The sequence below is a fragment of the Hyla sarda genome, chromosome 5, assembly GCF_029499605.1.
Source record: "Hyla sarda isolate aHylSar1 chromosome 5, aHylSar1.hap1, whole genome shotgun sequence".
Classification (NCBI taxonomy): domain Eukaryota; kingdom Metazoa; phylum Chordata; class Amphibia; order Anura; family Hylidae; genus Hyla; species Hyla sarda.
In genome coordinates, this window is record NC_079193.1 from 38,803,570 (window position 1) to 38,825,570 (window position 22,001).

The following is a 22,001-nucleotide window of genomic DNA, read 5'->3' on the forward strand; positions in this document are numbered from 1 at the left end:
TCCACTGAGATTTTTTTTGCAAAAATGCTGTAAAAAAAACGCTTATTTTCCCGCACAGCGTTTTTTCAGTGAAAAAACACAGCATCCAGATGTTAGCTGCAAGTCAATAGTAATCTGCAAAATGCCAGATCCACTTGGCATTTTTCAGTTTGGCATTTTTTTTAATCCTTTTGGCGTTTTTCAGAAATTTTGGGCTCAGAGGATGGTTTTTCAAAACGCCAGACAAAACCTAGTTTGGCGTTTTTTTCAGGCGTTTTTTATTCTTTTTTGGACTTTAGCGATCCAAAAAAGTGATGGAGATACCTTTTTAATAAAAATTTTTTAGGGTACCATTAAAAAAAAAAAACAATAAAAAAGATACAGTAGTGATGGAAAAAATTGTACTTAACGAAATTTATATTTTTTATTATTAAATTTTTATTAATTTTTAAACAGGGAACAATTTATGTGTGTGGGTAAAGCTCTAAAAATGTAGCCCACAATAATAAAAATGTAGTGTGTGTGTTTTTTACTTTTTTTTTCCAATTTTTTTTAGGTAGTACTACTACTCCCAGCATGGAACACACTGTTCCATGATGGGAGTAGCAGTACATGTACTAATAGACAGATCGCCTGTTGCGATCCTCCTGTATAATGTATAGATGCGGCTGGCCGCTCTTCTATGGTCCCCTGCACTGCCGTATATACACATATTCATATTTCCCGCAGAGAGCTGTGATTGGTCAGATGGTTCCAGCCAATCACAACTCTCTGTGGGAAATATGAATATGTGTATATATACGTCAGTGCAGGGGACCATAGAAGGGCGGCCGCTGCATCTATACATTATACAGGAGGATCACAGCGGGATACTCACTGTGATCTGTTCTTAACTACAAGTACTACTACTCCCAACATGGAGCACACTCTGCTCCATGCTGAGAGCTGTAGTACCTGCATTAATAGACAGATCACAGCAGGTGTCAGGAGTTACACTCGCTGCGATCTGTTTATTAATGCAGGTACTACAGCTCACAGAATGGAGCAGAGTGTGCTCCATGTTGGGAGTAGTAGTACTTGCAGTTAAGGACACATCAAAGTGGATGTCACTACTGACACCCGGTGTGATCGTCCTGTCTATTGCAGAGATGTGGAGCGGCTATATACATCGCTCGCATCTCTGCCACTCACTCATTGATATTTCCCTCAGAGCTGTGATTGGCTGCAACCATCCGGCCAATCAACACTCTGGGCGGAAAATATGAATGAGTGATGTTCTATTCTCCTATATAATGGATGATCACATCGGGTGTCAGGACTGAGACCTGGGGCCTGGTGTGATCATCCATTATGATCATCCATTATAGTGAGTTCCATGCTGGGAGTAGTAGTACTGCATAAAAAATGTAAAAAAAACAATAAAAAAGAGAGAGAGAAAAAAAATAATTTAACACAAACATACACTTTATAAAAAAATTTATAAAAATGTTGTTATAAAAAAAAATAAGGTTAAATAAATTTTTTTACATCCCCACTGCATCCTTTTTAGTTGGTACCCAACTAATTTTGTACAAAAAACGCCAAAGGGGCCAAAAATGGCAAATTCCACACAAAGGTAAAAACGCAAGAAAAACGTCAGAAAAAACGCCAAACAGTAGCAGTTTTTCTGGTGTTTTTAAACGCAGGTCAAAAACCTTAGTGGAAATCTAGCCTAACAAGTAATCTCTGGCTCGGCATATATTCCCAATACATTTCTAAAACTCTGAATTGGAATAAAACACTGACTTCAAAGGAAAGCTGCTTTGCATATCCTTTCTTCCCAAGGTACCTGAATTTACCGTATTTATCGGGGTATACCACGCACCGGCCCATAACACCCACCCTCATTTTACCAAGGATATTTGGGTAAAAAAAGTTTTTTACCCAAATATCCATGGTAAAATGAGGGTGCGTGTGTGCGCGTGTATACCTCGATACACCCCCAGGAAAGGCAGGGGGAGAGAGGCCGTCGCTGCCCGCTTCTCTCCCCCTGCCTTTCCTGGAGTCTAGGGCCCTTCTCACCCCCTGGCTATCGGCGCCGCTGCCCGTTCTGTCCCCCTGACTATCGGTGCCGGCGCCCCATTGCCGGCACCGATAGCCAGGGGGAGAGAAGCGGCGCCGACAGCCAGGGGGAGGGAAGGGGCAGCGGCACCCATTGCCTGCGCCGCTGCCCCGTTGCCTCCCCCCATCCCCGGTGGCATAATTACCTGTTGCCGGGGTGGGGTCCGCGCTGCTGCAGGCCTCCGGTGTGCGTCCCCTGCGTCGTTGATATGCACGGCGCGGCGCACTGACGTCATGCGCTGCGCCGTGCAGCACATAGCAACGACGCAGGGGACGCACGCCGGAGGCCTGCAGCAGCGCGGACCCGACCCCGGCAACAGGTAATTATGCCACCGGGGATGAGGGGAGGCAACGGGGCAGCGGCGCAGGCAATGGGTGCCGCTGCCCCTTCTCTCCCCCTGGCTGTCGGCGCCGGCAATGGGGCGCCGGCACCGATAGTCAGGGGGACAGAACGGGCAGCGGCGCCGATAGCGAGGGGGAGAGAAGAGCCGGCAGCAGGGCTCTAGACCCCAGAAAAGGCAGGGGGAGAGAAGCGGGCAGCGCCGGCCTCTCTCCCCCTGCCTTTCCTGGGGGTGTATCGGCGTATAACACACACATAGACTCTAGGCTAAAAATTTTAGCCTAAAAAGTGCGTGTTATACGCCGATAAATACGGTATGTCCGGTACACCAAAGATGTCTGTAACAGCAGGTACCAGCATCACATCTGCTTTTAAGGAGATACCGTATATACTCGAGTATAAGCCGACCCGAGTATAAGCCGAGACCCCTAATTTCAACCCAAAATCCCAGGAAAAGTTATTGACTCGAGTATAAGCCTAGGGTGGGAAATACCTCATCCCCCCCTGTCATCATCCAGACCCGTCATTAACATCCTCATCATCCCCTTGTCATCATCCCACACATCCCCCCTTCATCATCCCCTTGTCATCATCCCACACATCCCCTTATCATCCCACACATCCCCCCTTCATCATCCCCTTGTCATCATCCCACACATCCCCCCTTCATCATCCCCTTGTCATCATCCCACACATCCCCCCTTCATCATCCCACACATCCCCTTATCCCACACATCCCCCCTTCATCATCCCCTTGTCATCATCCCACACATCCCCTTATCCCACACATCCCCCCTTCATCATCCCCTTGTCATCATCCCACACATCCCCTTATCCCACACATCCCCCCTTCTTCATCCCCTTGTCATCATCCCACACATCCCCCCTTCATCATCCCCTTGTCATCATCCCACACATCCCCTTATCATCCCACACATCCCCCCTTCATCATCCCCTTGTAATCATCCCACACCCCCCCCCCTTCATCATCCCCACCCCCCTTCATCATCCCCACCCCCCCCCCCCCTTCATCATCCTCTTCTCATCATTCGCCCTCAGTGGTCTTCAACCTGCGGACCTCCAGAGGTTTCAAAACTACAACTCCCAGCTGGGAGTTGTAGTTTTGAAACCTCCGGAGGTCCGCAGGTTGAAGACCACTGCGGCCTTCAACATGCGGACCTCCAGAGGTTTCAAAACTACAACTCCCAGCAAGCCCGGGCAGCCATCGGCTGTCCGGGCTTGCTGGGAGTTGTAGTTTTGAAACCTCCGGAGGTCCGCAGGTTGAAGACCACTGCGGCCTTCAACATCATCCAGCCCCCTCTCACCCCCTTTAGTTCTGAGTACTCACCTCCGCTCGGCGCTGGTCCGGTCCTGCAGGGCTGTCCGGTAAGGAGGTGGTCCGGTGAGGAGGTGGTCCGGGCTGCTATCTTCACCGGGGGCGCCTCTTCTCCGCGCTTCCGGCCCGGAATAGAGCCGTTGCCTTGACAACGACGTATCTGCGTCGTTGTCAAGGCAACGTGACTATTCTGAGGCCGGGCCCGAAGCGCTTAGAAGAGGCCTCCCCGGTGAAGATAGCAGCCCGGACCACCTCCTCACCGGACCACCTCCTTACCGGACAGCCCTGCAGGACCGGACCAGCGCCGAGCGGAGGTGAGTACTCAGAACTAAAGGGGGTGAGAGGGGGCTGGATGATGTTGAAGGCCGCAGTGGTCTTCAACCTGCGGACCTCCGGAGGTTTCAAAACTACAACTCCCAGCAAGCCCGGACAGCCGATGGCTGCCCTGGCTTGCTGGGAGTTGTAGTTTTGAAACCTCTGGAAGTCCGCAGGTTGAAGACCACTGCGGGTGGGGGAGTTCACTCGAGTATAAGCCGAGGGGGGTGTTTTCAGCACGAAAAATCGTGCTGAAAAACTCGGCTTATACTCGAGTATATACGGTAATTAAAAGGTGACAACTCCTGCAATGATGCCGCAACATCATAGAAAAAAATTATATTTATGTAAATATTTCTTATCACTGAACTTTTTTAGCAGCTCTAGCGTATGATTACTAGTATATACCACTTTTATATCTTTGTTGGAAATCTTTTGTATTAAGCGTATAACAAATGTTCAGCTTCTTATATGGCCAAGACTTTGTTCTTTTTATTGATTCTGATATATAAAAATTGCCTGGCATAATGTTTTCCATCTACACCAATAATCCCTCTAATCTAGGTGTAAGAGACACTAGTGCATTCTTTCTCTGAGTGCTGAGGACAGACAGGATGTTCTATGCTCAACTTAAAGGGGTATTCCAGGCAAAAACTTATTTTTTTATATATCAACTGGCTCCGGAAAGTTAAACAGATTTGTAAATTACTTCTATTAAAAAATCTTAATCCTTCCAATAGTTATTAGCTTCTGAAGATTTCTGTCTAACTGCTCAATGATGATGTCATGTCTCGGGAGCTGTGCATGATGGGAAAATATCCCCATAGGAGCTGCACAGCTCCTGGGACGTGAGTCATCAGAAAGCAGTTAGATAGAAAACCGCAACTCAACTTCAGAAGCTAATAACTATTGTAAGGATTAAGATTTTTTTAATAGAAGTAATTTACAAATCACTTTCCGGAGCCAGTTGATATATATATATATATATATATATATATATATATATATATAAAAAGTTTTGGCCTGGAATACCCCTTTAAATAGAGTGATTCTGTTTATATTTCAGTTTGAACATCATGTACAACACACTTGATCCAATTCTCTTGATTATTTTCCTGTGTGTAAAAATTCTTGACTTTTTAATTGAATTTTTAAGAGTGTTTTTACCCAAAACTATAGCTTTGCACACAAAGTGCACACAGTAATGTCACATGAGATACAGTGGTCCCTCAAGTTACAATATTAATTGGTTCTGGGACGACCATTGTATGTTGAAACCATTGTATGTTGAGACCATAACTCTATGGAAACCTGGTAATTGGTTCTGAAGCCACCAAAATGTCATCCAAAAATAGGAAAAAGTGAGAATTAAAGAAAAATAAGTAGATGACTAATATAGATAAAGCAAATCCTTATATATAAAAGTAAGAAAGATCTGCTGGGAGCTGTAAACCCTGTCTATGTCAGTGTTTCCCAAAGATGGTGCCTCCAGCTGTTGCAAAACTACAACTCCCAGCATGCCCGGACAGCCAAAGGCTGTCCGGGCATGCTGGGAATTGTAGTTTTGCAACAGCTGGAGGCACCATCTTTGGGAAACACTGGTCTATGTAGAGGACAGAAGCTTCTTCAGGATCCTGTACAGAACAGGCAATGTCCTAATAAAAGGAAAATTGAGCCGCCTTCAGCTGATGTGCAAAGGAGCAGCTAACCCAGGTACAGGTAAAGAGTACAGAACATGTAATACCACCCTGCACTGTAGGAGGCGCTACCAGACAGAAATTCAGTGCATACACTTCAGTAATACAGGGGTTTTACCAGTGAAATATCCATTCTGATTGGTCGGTTCTTCCAGCCATTGACACGTTTCACAGATTCCATTAGCATTGTATGTTGAGTCTGGTTTCAAGTTACAATGATCCAGAAAAGACCATTGTATGTTGAAACTATTGTATGTTGAGGCCATTGTAAGTCGAGGGATCACTGTAATTGGATAGGGGTTAAGGGAAGATAAGATATAAACTACCCAGCATAACTATAGCTCATGAGTGATGCAAGCAGTGACGTCACAATAGTGTGATAATGCACAAAGTGATATCATACAACAGAAATAATACAATAAGCAATGCCACAGTATAGGGCCAGATGATATTGCAGTACAAGAATAACGTCCTTTCCTTGGTCCTAGGTTCAGAGCCTCTGATGGGCTCCAGATTTTGTGGGGAGAATAGTGCGGCTATGCTATGAAGTCTGTTGGATGATGGTGGCAATAAATAAGTTCTGCAGGTTTTTTTTTGTTTGCCTTTTCTATCTTTCTAAGTAAAACCTAACCATGACTGTATACTTTTGGATACTGTTTGTCCTTGAGGAGAGTGTGATAATGACTCCTATGGGAATTGTGGGGCGATAGGATATGCAAAGAAGCTCTCACACCAATTTTTCCCAAGAAGCGTTCTCTTAAAGGGGTACTCCACCCCTAGACATCTTATCCCCTATCCAAAGAACAGGGGATAAGATGTCTGATCACGGGGGTCACGCTGCTGGACCCCCTGCAATCTCCCTGCTGCATCCGGCGTTCGTTTAGAGAGTCGGATGCAACACTGGAGGCTCGTGACATCATGGCCACGCCCCCTCCCATAGACTTGCCTTGAGGGGAAACGGCCGTGATGTCACAAGCGGGGTGTGACCGGGACTTCATGGGCCTCCGCCCCGCATCGACAGCCAGCGAAGTTCGCTCCTTGCACTGGAAGTCTGGGGTGCCGCAGTCGAGATTATGGGAGTCCCCAGTGGCAGGACCCCCGCGATCAGACATCTTATCCCCTATCCTTTGGATAGGGGATAAGATGTCTAGGAGTGGAGTACCCCTTTAAAGTCAGTGTTTCATTACAATGAGGAGTCTTAGAACATGACTGGGAATGTATACAAAGCCAGAGACCTCTCCAAAAGGAACAAATACATATTTGTAGACAACTGTTTCAGGGTTTTGGCCCTCTCATTACAGAGCAGGGTGCTGGTAGACAGAGCTGCTTTGCATATCCTTTCTTCCCAGAACTCCTAGTGGACATCATGGCCTATAAGTCTCCACACGTTTTTATGACATTCTGCCCAAGGAGAAACATTCCCCCTTTTGAACCACGATAGGCCTTTCACTAGGTAGCCAGCAATAAGGGCCAAAACCCTCAAACAGCTGTCTACAGTTTTTCTTCTGGAGAGCTCTCTGGCTTGGCATATGTTCCCAGTTATGTTCTAAGACTTCTAGTTGGAATGAAACAGTGACTTTAAGGGAAAACCATCTGGAAAAAGTGGTGTAAGAGCTGTTTTGCACATCCCTTCATCCTCATATGTTTCACATGTAAAGGGATGCGTGCCATTAAAAAGTACAGCTTATCCCACAAACAAATAAGCCCTAATGGGCTCTGTAACTAGAAAAAATGTTAAAACGTAATGGATCTTAGAGTATGAGGAGGAACTTGTCCAAGTTATTAAATTGTCCAAACTATTAAAATATAACATTATTGATCCCATAAGGTGCACGGCTTAAAGGAGTAGTCCAGTGGTGAACAACTTATCCCCTATCCTAAGGATAGGGGATAAATTTGAGATCGCGGGGGGTCCGACCGCTGGGGCCCCCTGCGATCTCCTGTATGGGGCCCCGACAGCCCGCGGGAAGGGGGTGTGTCGACCTCCGCACGAAGCGGCGGCCGACACGCCCCCTCAATACAACTCTATGGCAGAGCCAAAGCGCTGCCTTCGGCAATCTCCGGCTCTGCCATAGAGATGTATTGAGGGGGCGTGTCGGCCGCCGCTTCGTGCGGAGGTCGACACCCGCTATCTGGCCGGAGAGCCTGACCCCCGTACAGAGAGATCGCAGGGGGCCCCAGCGATCGGACCCCCCGCGATCTCAAAATTATTCCCTATCCTTAGGATAGGGGATACGTTTTTCACCACTGGACTACCCCTTTAAAAAAACAATAATGAAGTCTAAAATGTATAAAAAGGCTTCCACTACTAAGCCTAGTAAAGTAAATGTTAAGAAAAAACACAAAACATTTTAAAAACTTTTGTTCAAAAAATCACTCCCCCACAAGCGCTGATTAACCATTTTATTAATATTTAACAAAAAAAATGCAGGTCAACGTTGTAGTCCACGGAATCTGAAGAAGTCCTCTGCATACACAGATCTGAAATGAGAAAAAAAAAAAAAAACAAGAAAAATAGGTTAGTAAATTTAGGGGGGAAAAAATTGGTAAAAAACATATGTAACACACACACACACATATACATATACATATACATATATATATATATATATATATATATATATATATATATATATATATCACATACCCTGCACTGTGATACATTTGGTGCACATTTCCAATACCAAAAATTAAGGTGTAAAAAAAATACACAACCACTACTACCAGCATTCCCTGAAAGTGAGGACATGCTGGGAGTTGTTGTTTTACAACAGCTGGAGAGTCATAGTTTGAGGATCACTGCCCTAAAATGTGTCTCGCTATATCAGTCTCTTTCTCCAGCACGACCAGTTGTCCTTTGTCATGACATCACTCATTTTACCACAAAATGTATGGCGCACCCAAAAAAATATTATTTGTGTGGGGAAATTGAAAAGAAAATGCAATTTTGCAAATTTTGGAAGGTTTCGTCTTTACGCTGTACACTTTACGGTAAAAATGTATTTTTCTTTTTTTATTCTGTGGGTCAATATGATTAAAATTATACCCATCATTACATACTTTTCTATTATTGTACTGCTTAAAAAAAAATCTCAAACTTTTTAGACAAATTAGTATGTTTAAAATCCCTCTATTTTGACTACCTATAACTCTCAAATGTTTCCGTATACGCGGCAGTATGAGGGCTCATTTTTTGCGCTGTGATCTGTGCTTTTTATCGATACCACATTTGCCTATATGAAACTTTTAAATCGCTTTTTTTTTGGAATGTAATATGACAAAAAAGCAGCATTTTTTTTCTCTACGTTTATGCCATTCCTCGTACAGGATAATTAACATTATATTTTGATAGATCGGACATTTACGCATTCAGCTATACCAAAAGTTTATTCATTTATTAATTTATATTTACACTTTTTGGGGGTAAAATGGGAAAAAGTGACAATTTACATTTTTATTGGGGGAGGGGATTTTTCACATTTTTTTTCACACCTTTTAAGTCCCCACAGGGGACTATTTATTGCAATCATTTGATTGCTGACACTGTTTAGTGCTATGCCTTATGCATAACACTGATCAGTGTTAATCTGCGATCTTCTGCTCTGGTCTGCTCAATCTCAGACCAGAGCAGAAGACCCGATGAGATAGACGGAGGCAGGTGAAGGGACCTCCACCCGGCATTTTGGATGACCGGATCCCTGCAGCACTGTTACGGCGTGGCGATCCAATCATCCAGTTTAACGCCCGCATAGCCGCAGATGTTGTGATCTGTATTGATCATGGCATCTGAGGGGTTAATGGTGGATATTAACGCGATCGCTGATGTCTGCCATTACTGGCGGGTCCCAGGCTGATAGCAGCCGGGACCTGCCGTGTAGGGTGCGAGCACCGATCCGGAGCTCGTGTCATGTATAGAACGTAAATGTACATCCTGGTGCGTTAAGTACCACCACACCATGACGTACATTTGCATCCTATGTTGTTAAGGGGTTAAAGGACAAGCATCATGTAAAAAACGTATCTCCTAACCGAAGGATAGGGGATACGTTTTAGATTGCGGGGAGATCTGAGTGCTGGGCCCCCCGCACAATCTCATGTTTAGAGCCCCAGCTCCCCTTTAAAGCAGCACATCAGGACCACCACCTGAAGCAGGGACCACCAAGCCCCCTCTATATCTGTATGGGAGAGCCGAAGAAGATTGCCGAACAGCTCTCACATACAGCTATATGGAGAAGGGGGGGAACAGCCTCTGCTTCGGGCTGGGGTCGTTACACGCCGAACAGGAGCCCTTCGGATAGGATTTTTTTTTTTTTACATGATACTTGTCATTTAAGGGGTTAAACTCGATTCTTGTGACTGTATACTTTGTTTCACTGAATACAGGAGATATATATATATATATATATATATATATATATATATATATAATCTTACCCATTCTTCACAACCTATAAGCAGACCAGTGACCAGTCCCCTGATTCCAGTAAATGAAGTCACCCAGCACAGTCAGCCATACACTACTACCTCACACCCCAAAATATCACCATAACCGCATCTACAAAGCGCGCGACCCCTCACACTTCCCGCCAAACCTCAACAACAGCTGCGGCCGCTGACTGACAAGCGCAGGTAACCTGACCTGAGAGTCCAGCGCGCGGCCGCTCCGTCACCACAGCAGGCGGCGCCTGTCAATCAAAAGCCATGTTGTGGGCGGGGCCCTGGAGCCGAGCGGTAAACAAGAGGCGAGAATAATCCTCCCGCGCGCGTTCCAAGATGGCGGCTGCGTGGTGACGTCGCCAATCCGAATGTAAACAAAACGTTGGAGAATAGCGGCGTAGAGCGTTCTCGATGGTTCTGGATTGGCCGGCGTGACGTCACGCAGGGGGAGGGGCGTGGCGCGCGAGTAGAATTCTACAGCGATGACGTCGTTTGTTTTGTATTCTTTGCGTTATGTGAGAGCGGATTTTTAACCATAGTTTTTTTTTTATTTCACTAATCTTATTCTTATGAGTGTATTGTGTTACAGAAGTGAAAAGTTTTGAAGGAACTACAGACAAAGTGATGACGTCATGAATTTTGCTGTCACTTTAAGGGGGAATCCCTTTGTTTAAAGCATTTTCCCAAACAGGGTGCCTCCAGCAAAACTACAAGTCCCTGCATGAGCCAAAGGCTGTCCGGGCATGCTGGGAATTGTAGTTTTGCAACAGCAAACAACTCCCTTTACGGTAAACAGCGAGCCCCCATTAATCTGTTGTATAGGCGCACAGTACGCAAGATCATCTGTGTACCACTACCACTAAATATATGGGGAAAACTACATGTAGTAATAATAAATTACTAGAGATGAGCGAACTTACAGTAAATTCGATTCGTCACAAACTTCTCGGCTCGCCAGTTGATGACTTATCCTGCATAAATTAGTTCAGCCTTCAGGTGCTCTGGTGGGCTGGAAAAGGTGGATACATTTCTAGGAAAGAGTCTACTAGGACTGTATCCATCTTTTCCAGCCCACCGGAGCACCTGAAAGCTGAACTAATTTATGCAGGAAAAGCCATCAACTGCCGAGCCGAGAAGTTCGTGACGAATCAAATTTACTGTAAGTTCGCTCATCTCTATAAATTACTATAACCATATATGAGAAGCTACTATCAGGGCAAGATAGGAGTTGTAGTTTGGCAACAGCTGGAGAACCTGGGGTTGGGGAACACCAGTCTAGACATGTGGCACTATATGACACTATTGCAAAACTACAACTCCCATCATGCCCTGACATCCGAAATGACCCTATATCAGATGTCAGGGCATGATGAGAGTTGTAGTTTTGCAACAGCTGGAGATCCTCAGATTAGGTAACACCGGTCTAGGAGCCCTATATGGCACTATAGATGTCATTTTGGCTTTCAGAGCATGATGGGTGTTGTAGGGTTGTAACATCTGGAGTATTGTAGTTTAGCAACAGCTGGAGAGCCACAGATTGGGAAACATCAGTCTAGACACTCTTGATGTCACATTTGTTGTCTGGACATGATGGGAGTTGTAGTTTTGCAGGTTGGGGAACATCAGTTTACTGCGGGCCTCTATATGACACTACTGATGGAATGATGGGAGTTGCAGTTTTGCAACAGCTGGAGAGCCGCAGATTGCGAAACATCAGTCTAGACCAATGGTCTCCAAATTGCGGACCTCCAGATGTTGCAAAACTACAACTCCCAGCATGCCCGGACAGCCAACGGCTGTCCGGGCATGCTAGGAGTTGTAGTTTTGCAACATCTGGAGGTCTGCAGGTTGAAGACCACTGGTCTAGACACTCTTGGCCACTATTGATGTCACATTTGTTGTCCGGACCTGATGGGAGTTGTAGTTTTGCAGGTTGGGGAACATCACTTTACTGTGGGCCTCTATATAACACTACCAATGTCATATCTGTTGTCCTGGCATGATGGGAGTCGTAGTTTTGCAACAGCTGCAGAGCCACAGATTGGGGAACATCAGTCTACACACTGTGGGACACTATATGACATTACTGATCTCATAAACGGGTTATCCGGGCAATGTTCCCCAAACAGTGTGCCTCCAGCTGTGGCGAAACTATAACTCCCAGGCTGTTCCAGTAAGAACGCTGCTCATCAGACACTGATATGACACTATTAATGTCATCTACATTCCATGGGGGAGATTTCTCAAAACCTGTGCAGAGGAAGAGCGGTGCAGTTGCCCATAGCAACCAATCAGATTGCTTCTTTCATTTTCCACAGGCCTCTTTAGAGGAAAATGAAAGAAGCGATCTGATTGGTTGCTATGGGCAACTGCACCACTCTTCCTCTGCACAGGTTTTGATACATCTCCCTCTGTGTCCCTTATTTTTCTAAACATTTATTATATTTCTCAATAACTACGTTCCATGAATCATTTTGTATCCATTGTTGTCTTGTTGTGTAACCTTCACCCACAAGTAGATAGTATCTGGGGGTATTTTTCCTTGGCATGATGTAGCAGTATTACTATCAGTCATTATTTAGGAGGGTGACACAGTGATAACGTGTGGGCTATATTTACACCCACCCCGGTGAGTACTGTGTATATAAATACGGCAGCATGGCTCAGGCCATTGACACAAACAGCGCAGCTCCTCCCGCACCATGCCCGCCTTCTCCTACCTCCCCCAGGCGCAGGGCAGCGCTCACACCCACTTCAGACCCATGTGCAGCCAGGAGAGGATCGTGCCAATCCGCCTCCTCCAGCCAAGATTTGGGAGGTCGGGGTCCAGCATGCAGCTATCTGCCCCCCATCTCCAGAAGAGCCAGGAGTGCCAGGCCCAGCCGCAGCCATCCTCCTCCCCCCCTTCAGACCTCCATACATGGCTGAGCGATATGGTGCAGCAGGAAAGCATCAGGCCGGAGGAGAGCAGCCGATACTGGCGGCCCAGCACCAACAGCTCCCCCTCCCTGCCGCTGGCAGATCAGGGCCCCAGGGGCCCCGCGGAGTCCTCCCAGGAGCGCCTGGCTTTGCATCTGGCCGAGTTGGAGAAGCAGGACAAGTATCTGCGAGAGAAGAACCGATATCGCTTCCACATCATCCCCGACGGTAATTGCTTGTACCGAGCGATCAGTAAGGCCATGTACGGCGACCAGAGCCTGCACTCCGAGCTCCGGGAGCGCACCGTGCACCATGTGGCCGACCACCTGGACACCTTCAACCTGATCATCGAGGGGGACATCGGGGAGTTCCTGATCAACGCCGCCCAGGATGGAGCCTGGGCCGGGTACCCAGAATTACTAGCCATGAGCCAAATGCTCAATGTCAACATCCACCTGACCACTGGAGGTCGCCTGGAGTGCCCCACTGTGTCCACCATGGTGCACCACCTGGGGGCAGAGGACCCCTCCAGGCACAGCATCTGGCTAAGCTGGCTCAGCAATGGGCACTATGATGCTGTCTTTGGGGAACCCTTACCCAATCCGGAGTATGAGAGCTGGAGCAAGCAGAACCAGGCCCAGAGACACCGAGACCAAGAGCTGGCCAAGTCCATGGCCCTTTCCCTGTCCAAAATGTACATTGAGCAGAACTCTTGTTCCTGAGATGTCTCCTTCTAAACCTTGAGCAGATGGACCTGGACAAGGTGGAACCCCAACCCTTCAATCCTTGAGGAAAAGGACCCTCTAACCCTGACCACACAAGGGGCCTAAAACCCCTCCAGCACTTTAAACCTTCTTCTTGCCCCCCCCCCCCTTCCCCTTAGACTTGAGGCCTTATGGTTTGTTTATTGTGTAGTTGTACCCTCGGATAATAAACTCCATGTGCTATTTATACTGTGTCAGATCCATTGACAAGATGTCTCTCTGATATTAAAAAAAAAAAGCGATTCTATTTGTACAAAAAGTCTATTTTGCTACATTTTGTTTGTTTACTATTCGCCTTGTTGTGGAGAACTGGATACTTTGTATCGGTCTGGGCGGAGGGGGTGGGGCAGCAGCATGGCGATATCTCCTTTCTTCTGTGTTGCAGCTCAGTATTTATTAATCCGATTCCTATTTTTCAAGTTTTTAGTTTTTTTTTTTGTAATGTTTTATGGGATTTCTATGTACATTCTAGTGACATTCCTTGTTTTTAGTTTTGGAATGAATAAATTTTCTTAACTTTTGTTTTTCAATCAGTGTTGTTTGTTCTTAACCCCTTTGTCTGGCGGCAGAGAGATGGTCCTGCAGTAGGTGGCAAAGTGCGGCCTGTTCAGACTGCGCATTTTGGACAGTGTGTGCCTCCAGCTGTTGCAGAACTAGAATTCTCAGCATGCCCAGACAGCCTTTTGATGTCTGGGGATGCTGGGAGTTGTAGTTTTGCAACAGGGAAACATTGCGTTAGAGTATTTCTCGGTTCTACTCCTTGGTAAAAATATTTTGTGTTGACATAGCCTTACAGCAGTGTTTTCTAAACAGTGTGTCTCCAGCTGTTGCAAAACTACAATTCCCACGGCTGTCCGGGAATGTTGGGAGTTGTAGTTTTGCAACAGCTGGAGACACACTGTTTGGAAAACACTGCCTTACAGTGTTATGCAATGGTGATTTATAAACCATTGTATTCGTGTTATACAATGGTTTGGAAATCCCTGCCTTAGGGTGTTACACAATGGTTTCATGCTGGAAGTTGTAGTTTTGCAACAGCTGGAGGCATCGTGTTTGGGGAAACACAAACAACTGAGTATTTCTCAGTTATGGTGCCACTCCTTGATGAAATACTGTGTGTTCACATAGCCATACAGCAGTGTTTATTCCAAATATGGTTTCTTCAGCTGTTGCAAAACTACAACTCTCAGCATGCCCTTTTACTATCTGGGGATGCTCGGAGTTGTAGTACTGGGAAACATTGCGTTAGAGCATTTCTCGATTCCACTCCTTGGTAAAAAATATTTTGTGTTCACATAGCCTTACAGAAGTGTGTCTCCAGCTGTTGCAAAACTACAACTCCCAGCATGCCCAGACAGCCTTCGGCTGTCCGGGCATGCTGGGAGTTGTAGTTTTGCAACAGCTGGAGACACACTGTTTGGGAAAACACTGCTTTACAGTGTTATACAATGGGGATTTCCAAACCATTGTATTCGTGTTTATACAATGGTTTGGAAATCACTGCCTTAGAGTGTTACACAATGGTTGCATGCTGGAAGTTGTAGTTTTGCAACAGCTGGAGGCACACAACTACAACTCCCAGCATGCCCAGACAGCCGTTTGCAGCCAGGCATGCTGGGAGTTGTAGTTTGGCAACAGCTGGAGGCATCGTGTTTGGAGAAACACAAAAAACAGAGTATTTCTCAGTTATGGTTCCACTCCTCGATAAAATACTGTGTGTTGACATAGCCATACAGCAGTGTTTTTTCCAAATAGTGTTTCTCCAGCTGTTGCAAAACTTCAACTCCCAGCATGCCCAGACAGCCTTTTACTATCTGGGGATGCTGGGAGTTGTAGTTTTTCAACAGGAAAACATTGCGTTAAGAGTATGTATCCGTTTTAGTTTCACGCCTTGGTAAAATACTGTGTTGCAGCAGTGCTTTACATACTGTGTATCTCCAGTGGCCAAACAACAACTCCCAGCATGCCCAGATAGCCTTTTACTGTCTGGGCATGCTGAGAGTTGTAGTTTTGTAACAGCTGAAGGTACACTGTTTGGGGAAATGCTGCATTAGATTATTTCTCTGTTTCGATTCCACTACCTGACAAAATACTGTGTGTTCACATAGCCTTACAGCAGTGTTTTCCAAACAGTGTGTCTCCAGCTGTTGCTAAATTACAACTCCCAGTATGCCCAAAGGCTGTCTGGTCATGCTGGGAGTTATAGTTTTACAACGGGGAAATACTGTGTTAGATTATTTCCCTGTTTTGGTTCCATTCCTTGGTAAAATACTGTGTATTCACATAGCCTTACAGCAGTGTTTTCCAAACAGTGTGTCTCCAGCTATTGCAAAACTACAACTCTCAGCATGCCCGGTCAGCCTTTTACTGTCTGGGCATACTGAGAATTGTAGTTTTGCAACAGCTGGAGGCATGCTGGGGAAACGCTGCTTTAGAGTATTTCTCTGCTTTGGTTCCACGACTTGGTAAAATATTGTGTATCCGTATTCTCATAGCTGTACAGCAGTGTTCTCCAAACAGTGAGCCTCCAGCTGTTTCAAATCTACAACTCTCAGCATGCCCGGACAGCCTTTGGCTGTCCGGGCATGCTGGGAGTTGTAGTTTTGCAACAGCTGGAGCTGTAGTTGTAGTTTTGCAACAGCTGGAGACACACTGTTTGGAAAACACTGCCTTACAGTGTTATACAATGGCTGTATGCTGGAAGTTGTAGTTTTGCAACAGCTGGAGACACACTGTTTGGAAAACATTGCCTGACAGTGTTATACAACGGTGTATTGTATTGTTTACACATTTGCAATGAAGTTTCTAGCAAAAGTGATTGTTTACACCAGAATAAATGTCCGCACCTAAGGTGTTTCCTTACAGTTATAGTATTAAGTTCTAGATCGCGGGGGATCAGAACGCTGGGACCCCCCCGGAATCTCCTGTAGGAAGCAGCGGCAGTCTTTAGGAAGCGCCGTGTCGTCCTCTATGGGATACATGGCGGGGGCGTGTCTGCCGCCGCGTCATGCGGGGACGGAACCCCCCCCCTTTTCCAGCATATTGTTGCGGCCCCGTACAGGAGATCGTGGGGGGGGGGGGGGGGGTCCCAGTGGTCGGACCCCTCCGCGATCTATGCCTTATCCCCTATCCTTCGGATATATGCGCTACAGTTCTCTATAGTCTACTGAAAAGTATCTCCAGTCCGTTGTGCCCGGGCTGCAAAAAAACCCACCTGAAAACAAACTTTAAGGGCATATTCACATCGCGGAATTCCATGAGTGGAATTCCGCGCAGTGAACGTTACCATCAGTGTGAATTCCGCTGTTGAAATTGTTTCGCGCAAAGAAGGAACATGTTCTTTGTTTGCACGGAAGTCCTCAAGCACTGCATTGCCATCAATGGTGACGGCGCAGTGCTGCGCGGTCCATGATAAAAAATACAAAGACTTGTAATGAGAAAAATGCAGGGGATAAAACATTAAAGGGGTATTCCAGGGAAAAACTGTTTTTTTATATATCAACTTGCTCCAGAAAGTTAAACAGACTTGTAAATTACTTATATTAAAAAATAGTACTTTCAGAACTTATGAGCTTCTGAAGTTAAGGTTGTTCTTTTCTGTCTAAGTGCTCTCTCATGAGACCTGTCTCGGGAAACGCCCAGTTTAGAAGCAAATCCCCATAGCAAATCCCCCGAGATGTGTCATCAGAGAGCACTTAGACAGAAAAGAATAACCTTAACTTCAGAAGCTCATAAGTACTGAAAGGATTAAGATTTTTTTTATAGAAGTAATTTACAAATCTGTTTAACTTTCTGGAGCCAGTTGATATATAAAAAAAAGTTTTTTCCTGGAATACTCCTTTAACCCCTTAACGACGCAGGACGTATATTTACGTCCTGCGCCGACTCCCGCGATATGAAGCGGGATCGTGCCGCGATCCCGCATCATATCGCGTCGGTCCCGGCACTCATCAACGGCCGGGACCCGCGGCTAATACCACACATTGGCGATCGCGGCGATGTGCGGTATTAACCCTTTAGAAGCGGCGGTCAAAGCTGACCGCCGCTGCGAAAGTGAAAGTGACCCGGCTGCTCAGTCGGGCTGTTCGGGACCGCCGCAGTGAAATCGCGGCGTCCCGAACAGCTGACCGGACACCGGGAGGGCTCTTACCTGCCTCCTCGGTGTCCGATCGACGAATGACTGCTCCGTGCCTGAGATCCAGGCAGGAGCAGTCAAGCGCCGATAACACTGATCACAGGCGTGTTAATACACGCCAGTGATCAGCATGAGAGATCAGTGTGTGCAGTGTTATAGGTCCCTATGGGACCTATAACACTGCAAAAAAAAAGTAAAAAAAAAGTGTTAATAAAGGTCATTTAACCCCTTCCCTAATAAAAGTTTGAATCACCCCCCTTTTCCCATAAAAAAAATAAAACAGTGTAAAAAAAAATAAACATACCGTATGTGGTATCGCCGCATGCGTAAATGTCCGAACTATAAAAATATATAATTAATTAAACTGCACGGTCAATGGCGTACGCGCAAAAAAATTCCAAAGTCAAAAAAAGCGTATTTTGGTCACTTTTTATACCATTAAAAAATGAATAAAAAGTGATCAAAAAGTCCGATCAAAACAAAAATTATACCGATAAAAACTTCAGATCACGGCGCAAAAAATGAGTCCTCATACCGCCCTGTACATGGAAAAATAAAAAAGTTATAGGGGTCAGAAGATGACATTTTTGAACGTATTAATTTTCCTGCATGTAGTTATGATTTTTTCCAGAAGTGCGACAAAATCAAACCTATATAAGTAGGGTATCATTCTAACCGTATGGACCTACAGAATAATGATAAGGTGTAATTTTTACCAAAATATGCACTGCGTAGAAACGGAAGCCCCCAAAAGTTACAAAATGGCGTTTTTTCTTCGATTTTGTCGCACAATGATTTTTTTCCGTTTTGCCGTGCATTTTTGGGTAAAATGACTAATGTCACTGCAAAGTAGAATTGGCGACGCAAAAAATAAGCCATAATATGGATTTTTAGGTGGAAAATTGAAAGGGTTATGATTTTTAAAAGGTAAGGAGGAAAAAACGAAAGTGCAAAAACGGAAAAACCCTGAGTCCTTAAGGGGTTAAGTAAAAAGAAGACAATATTAAAAAACACTTTTTGGGGAAAAAAATACCACAAAAAAATTCATCAAGAAGGAGAAAAACGAGGAGCATTTTTTGTGGCTTTTTGTTGAGTCCAAAAAGAGGCCAAACAAAAGATGTGTGTGTTCGTAGCCTCAAAATAGAAAAATAAAACTGTGCACCTCTGGTACCCTACTGCCTGCCTTATGTGTCCACTGCTTTTTGTAGTAATGTCACCACTGCGGCCCATCATGGTAATATAAATACATTGTACAGTTTGTTATTTTTCCATTTTGAGACCAAATTTAGCAACTCTTTTTAAAGTGCCAAAAAAGGGGTATAGTTACTCAAACATAGTGTTAATTTGTATACATTGTGCTCTCTTAAGAGGGTTGTCCTAGTTTACAACATCTTAAAAATATGGCTTGTGGCACAGTAAAAATAAATAAATAGTAATACTCACCTATCCTGGTCCTCTGCATATTTAATTCCAGCGCCTTCCGGTCCCCCGCTCTTCACCATGTGTTCCCATTTCCGAGATCAGTCTTCTCAGCAGGACCTTACTGCTCAACCAATCCCTGGCTGCAGCAGTATCCCGCCTAAATCAGTGATTGGCTGAGCAGCCTGATACTGCAGTAGGAACAAGCAGTGACCACACGGGAGCTGTGTGGGACTGGAGTAGGTGAGTATCACTTATAGGTCCCCAGCCTATATCCAATTCTTTTTTTCAACCTAGATGACCCCTTGAATATCTTTTTGTTATGAGAGTCCCCTGAAGAGCTGATTTTTGTATGTTCTACTGCTGCAACCCGCAGTGATTAGCTGTAATCTATGGGGGAACCTGACTGTAAGGGACTATTTAAACAGCAGAATTTCTACCTCAAATTAAAGCCCATAGACTTCTATGGGATTCCGCACTCCCATTCACACTTCTGAATTTCCCATAGAAGTCTGTGGGCTTTAATTTGAGGCGGAATTTCGCAAGCGGAAATTCTGCCATGTTAACAGACCTTAAAGGGGTACTCCGCCCCTAGACATCTTATCCCCTATCCAAAGGATAGGGGATAAGATGTCAGATCGCCGCTGCAGCACCCCGCTATTATTACTGCGCAGAGCGAGATCGCTCTGCACGTAATGACGGGCAATACAGGGGCAGGAGCATTGTTACGTCACGGCTCCGCCCCTCGTGACGTCATGGCCCGCCCCCGTCAATGCAAGTCTATGGGAAGGGGGTGTGGTGGTCGTCACGCCCCCTGCCATAGACTTGCATTAAGGGGACGGGCCGTGATGTCATGAGGGGCGGAGCCATGACATCACGCTGCTCCGGCCCCTGTATCGCCCGTCGTTACGCAACATCGGGACCGCGGCAATCTAACATCTTATCCCCTAGGGGGATAAGATGCCAGGGGCGGAGTACCCCTTTAAGTGTTCAACTCACCTGTAGCACTACCACTGGGAAAATAAAGTGTTACCCATTTAAAGTAATGGACTATCATATAAGGCCATGTTCACACACACACACAGTAAATGTATTTTTTTTCCAGTTTTAAATGGCTGAAAGGATGACCAAAAGCATAAATTGGCTTCTTTTTAAAGGGGTACTCCGCTGCTGAACGCTTGGAAAAAAACTGTTCCGAACGCTGGAGCAGGCGCTGGGAGCTCGTGATGTCATAGCCCCACCCCCTAATGATGCCCCGCCCCCTCAATGCAAGTCTATGGGAGGGGGCGTGATGGCCGTCACGCCCCCTTCCATAGACTTGCATTGAGGGGGCGGGGTGTGACATCATGAGGGGACGGGGCTATGATGTCACGAACTCCCGGCTCCAGCATTCAGAGCAGTTTGTTTCGAACGCTGAGCAGCGGAGTACCCGTTGATGCACTTAGTGTCCCATCGAGTGCCCTATAGGCTGAATTGGGGCACAGTGCTATACCTTAGGGCCATCCGTTAGAGTTGGCCTAGGTTGTTGTTGTATCAGATCAAATATCGCTTCATGAAATATTTTTTGATCCAGCACAACTGATGGCCACTATACCGATCTAGACATATGTGAACCTGTCCTTACATAGTGAAAGCAGGTTTATTATGTATTCCATTGATATGGATCAGTATATGTTAACATGCACTTCCCTCCAGCACATATACTGTACTGAGTTTGTTAAGAATCTATAGCAAGGTCACATTCACACGGCTGTATTTTGTATCAGTGATTAACATTTTAAAGGCATCCGTTTGCATCCGTTTTTTTTTTCAATTTGTTTTTTGATCCGTTTTTATTTCTGAGCATGCTCAGAACCAAAAATAATAATTTTTTTTATTTATCAACTGAACAATAACAGATCCAAACATATACCATCCGTTTTTATCCATTATTATCCGTTTTTTTTTTAAGTCCATTTTTTTCTTGACGGGAGAAGAACAGGAAGGGTCTAGACGGCCGTGTAAACGCAGCCTAAAAGTGGACTAAGTTATGTGCCCAGTCCTTTTAGGGATTTTTAGATAATATAATACAACGTTTTTATATGGTCCATTACTCTTTTCTTTAAAGGGGTTGTGCGCTGCCCTGACTTTCGGAGCTCCGCTCACAGCGTCCGGAAGTTCATTACTCCGAACGCTGTGTGCGAGCTTCCGTGTTCGCGGCCTCCGGGCATGACGTCACGCCCGCCCCTCGTGACGTCTCGCCCCCTCAACGAAAGTCTATGGGAAGGTGGCACGACCACTGTCGTCACGAGGGGCCGGGCGTGACGCCACGCCCGGGGACCGCGAACACGGAATCCCGCAAGTTTGGAGTAATGAACTTCCGGACGCTGTGAGCGGAGCTCCGCAAGTCAGGGCTGCGCACAACCCCTTTAAAGGGGTACTGCCCTGGAATTTTTTTTTAAATCAACTAGTACCAGAAAGTTAAACAGCTTTGTAAATTACTTCTATTTTAAAATCTTAATCCTTCCAGTACTTATCAGCTGCTGTATGCTCCACAGGATGTTCTTTTCTTTTTGAATTT

The 22,001-nt window shown here is 45.6% G+C and overlaps 1 protein-coding gene and 1 long non-coding RNA gene across 2 annotated transcripts in view; one reads left to right on the forward strand and one right to left on the reverse strand.

Annotated features, from left to right (window-relative positions):
* Positions 1-8,062: 8,062 nt before the first annotated feature.
* The window catches only part of LOC130273084 (uncharacterized), a 48,881-nt gene continuing 34,942 nt past the window's right edge, over positions 8,063-22,001 (reverse strand). Inside the window, exon 3 of the long non-coding RNA XR_008843867.1 lies at positions 8,063-8,248. This is a non-coding gene — a long non-coding RNA (uncharacterized LOC130273084). The remainder of the gene's footprint in view (positions 8,249-22,001) is intronic.
* Positions 12,667-15,130, forward strand: OTUD1 (OTU deubiquitinase 1). The gene has a single exon (XM_056519304.1). It carries the CDS (start codon positions 12,907-12,909, stop codon positions 13,843-13,845), a length of 939 nt encoding a protein of 312 aa, XP_056375279.1. The 5' UTR covers positions 12,667-12,906; the 3' UTR covers positions 13,846-15,130.

Bases quoted from the DNA above. Each gene is read 5' to 3' on its own strand.
- OTUD1 (XM_056519304.1), top strand. From the start codon at position 12,907: ATGCCCGCCTTCTCCTACCTCCCCCAGGCGCAGGGCAGCGCTCACACC.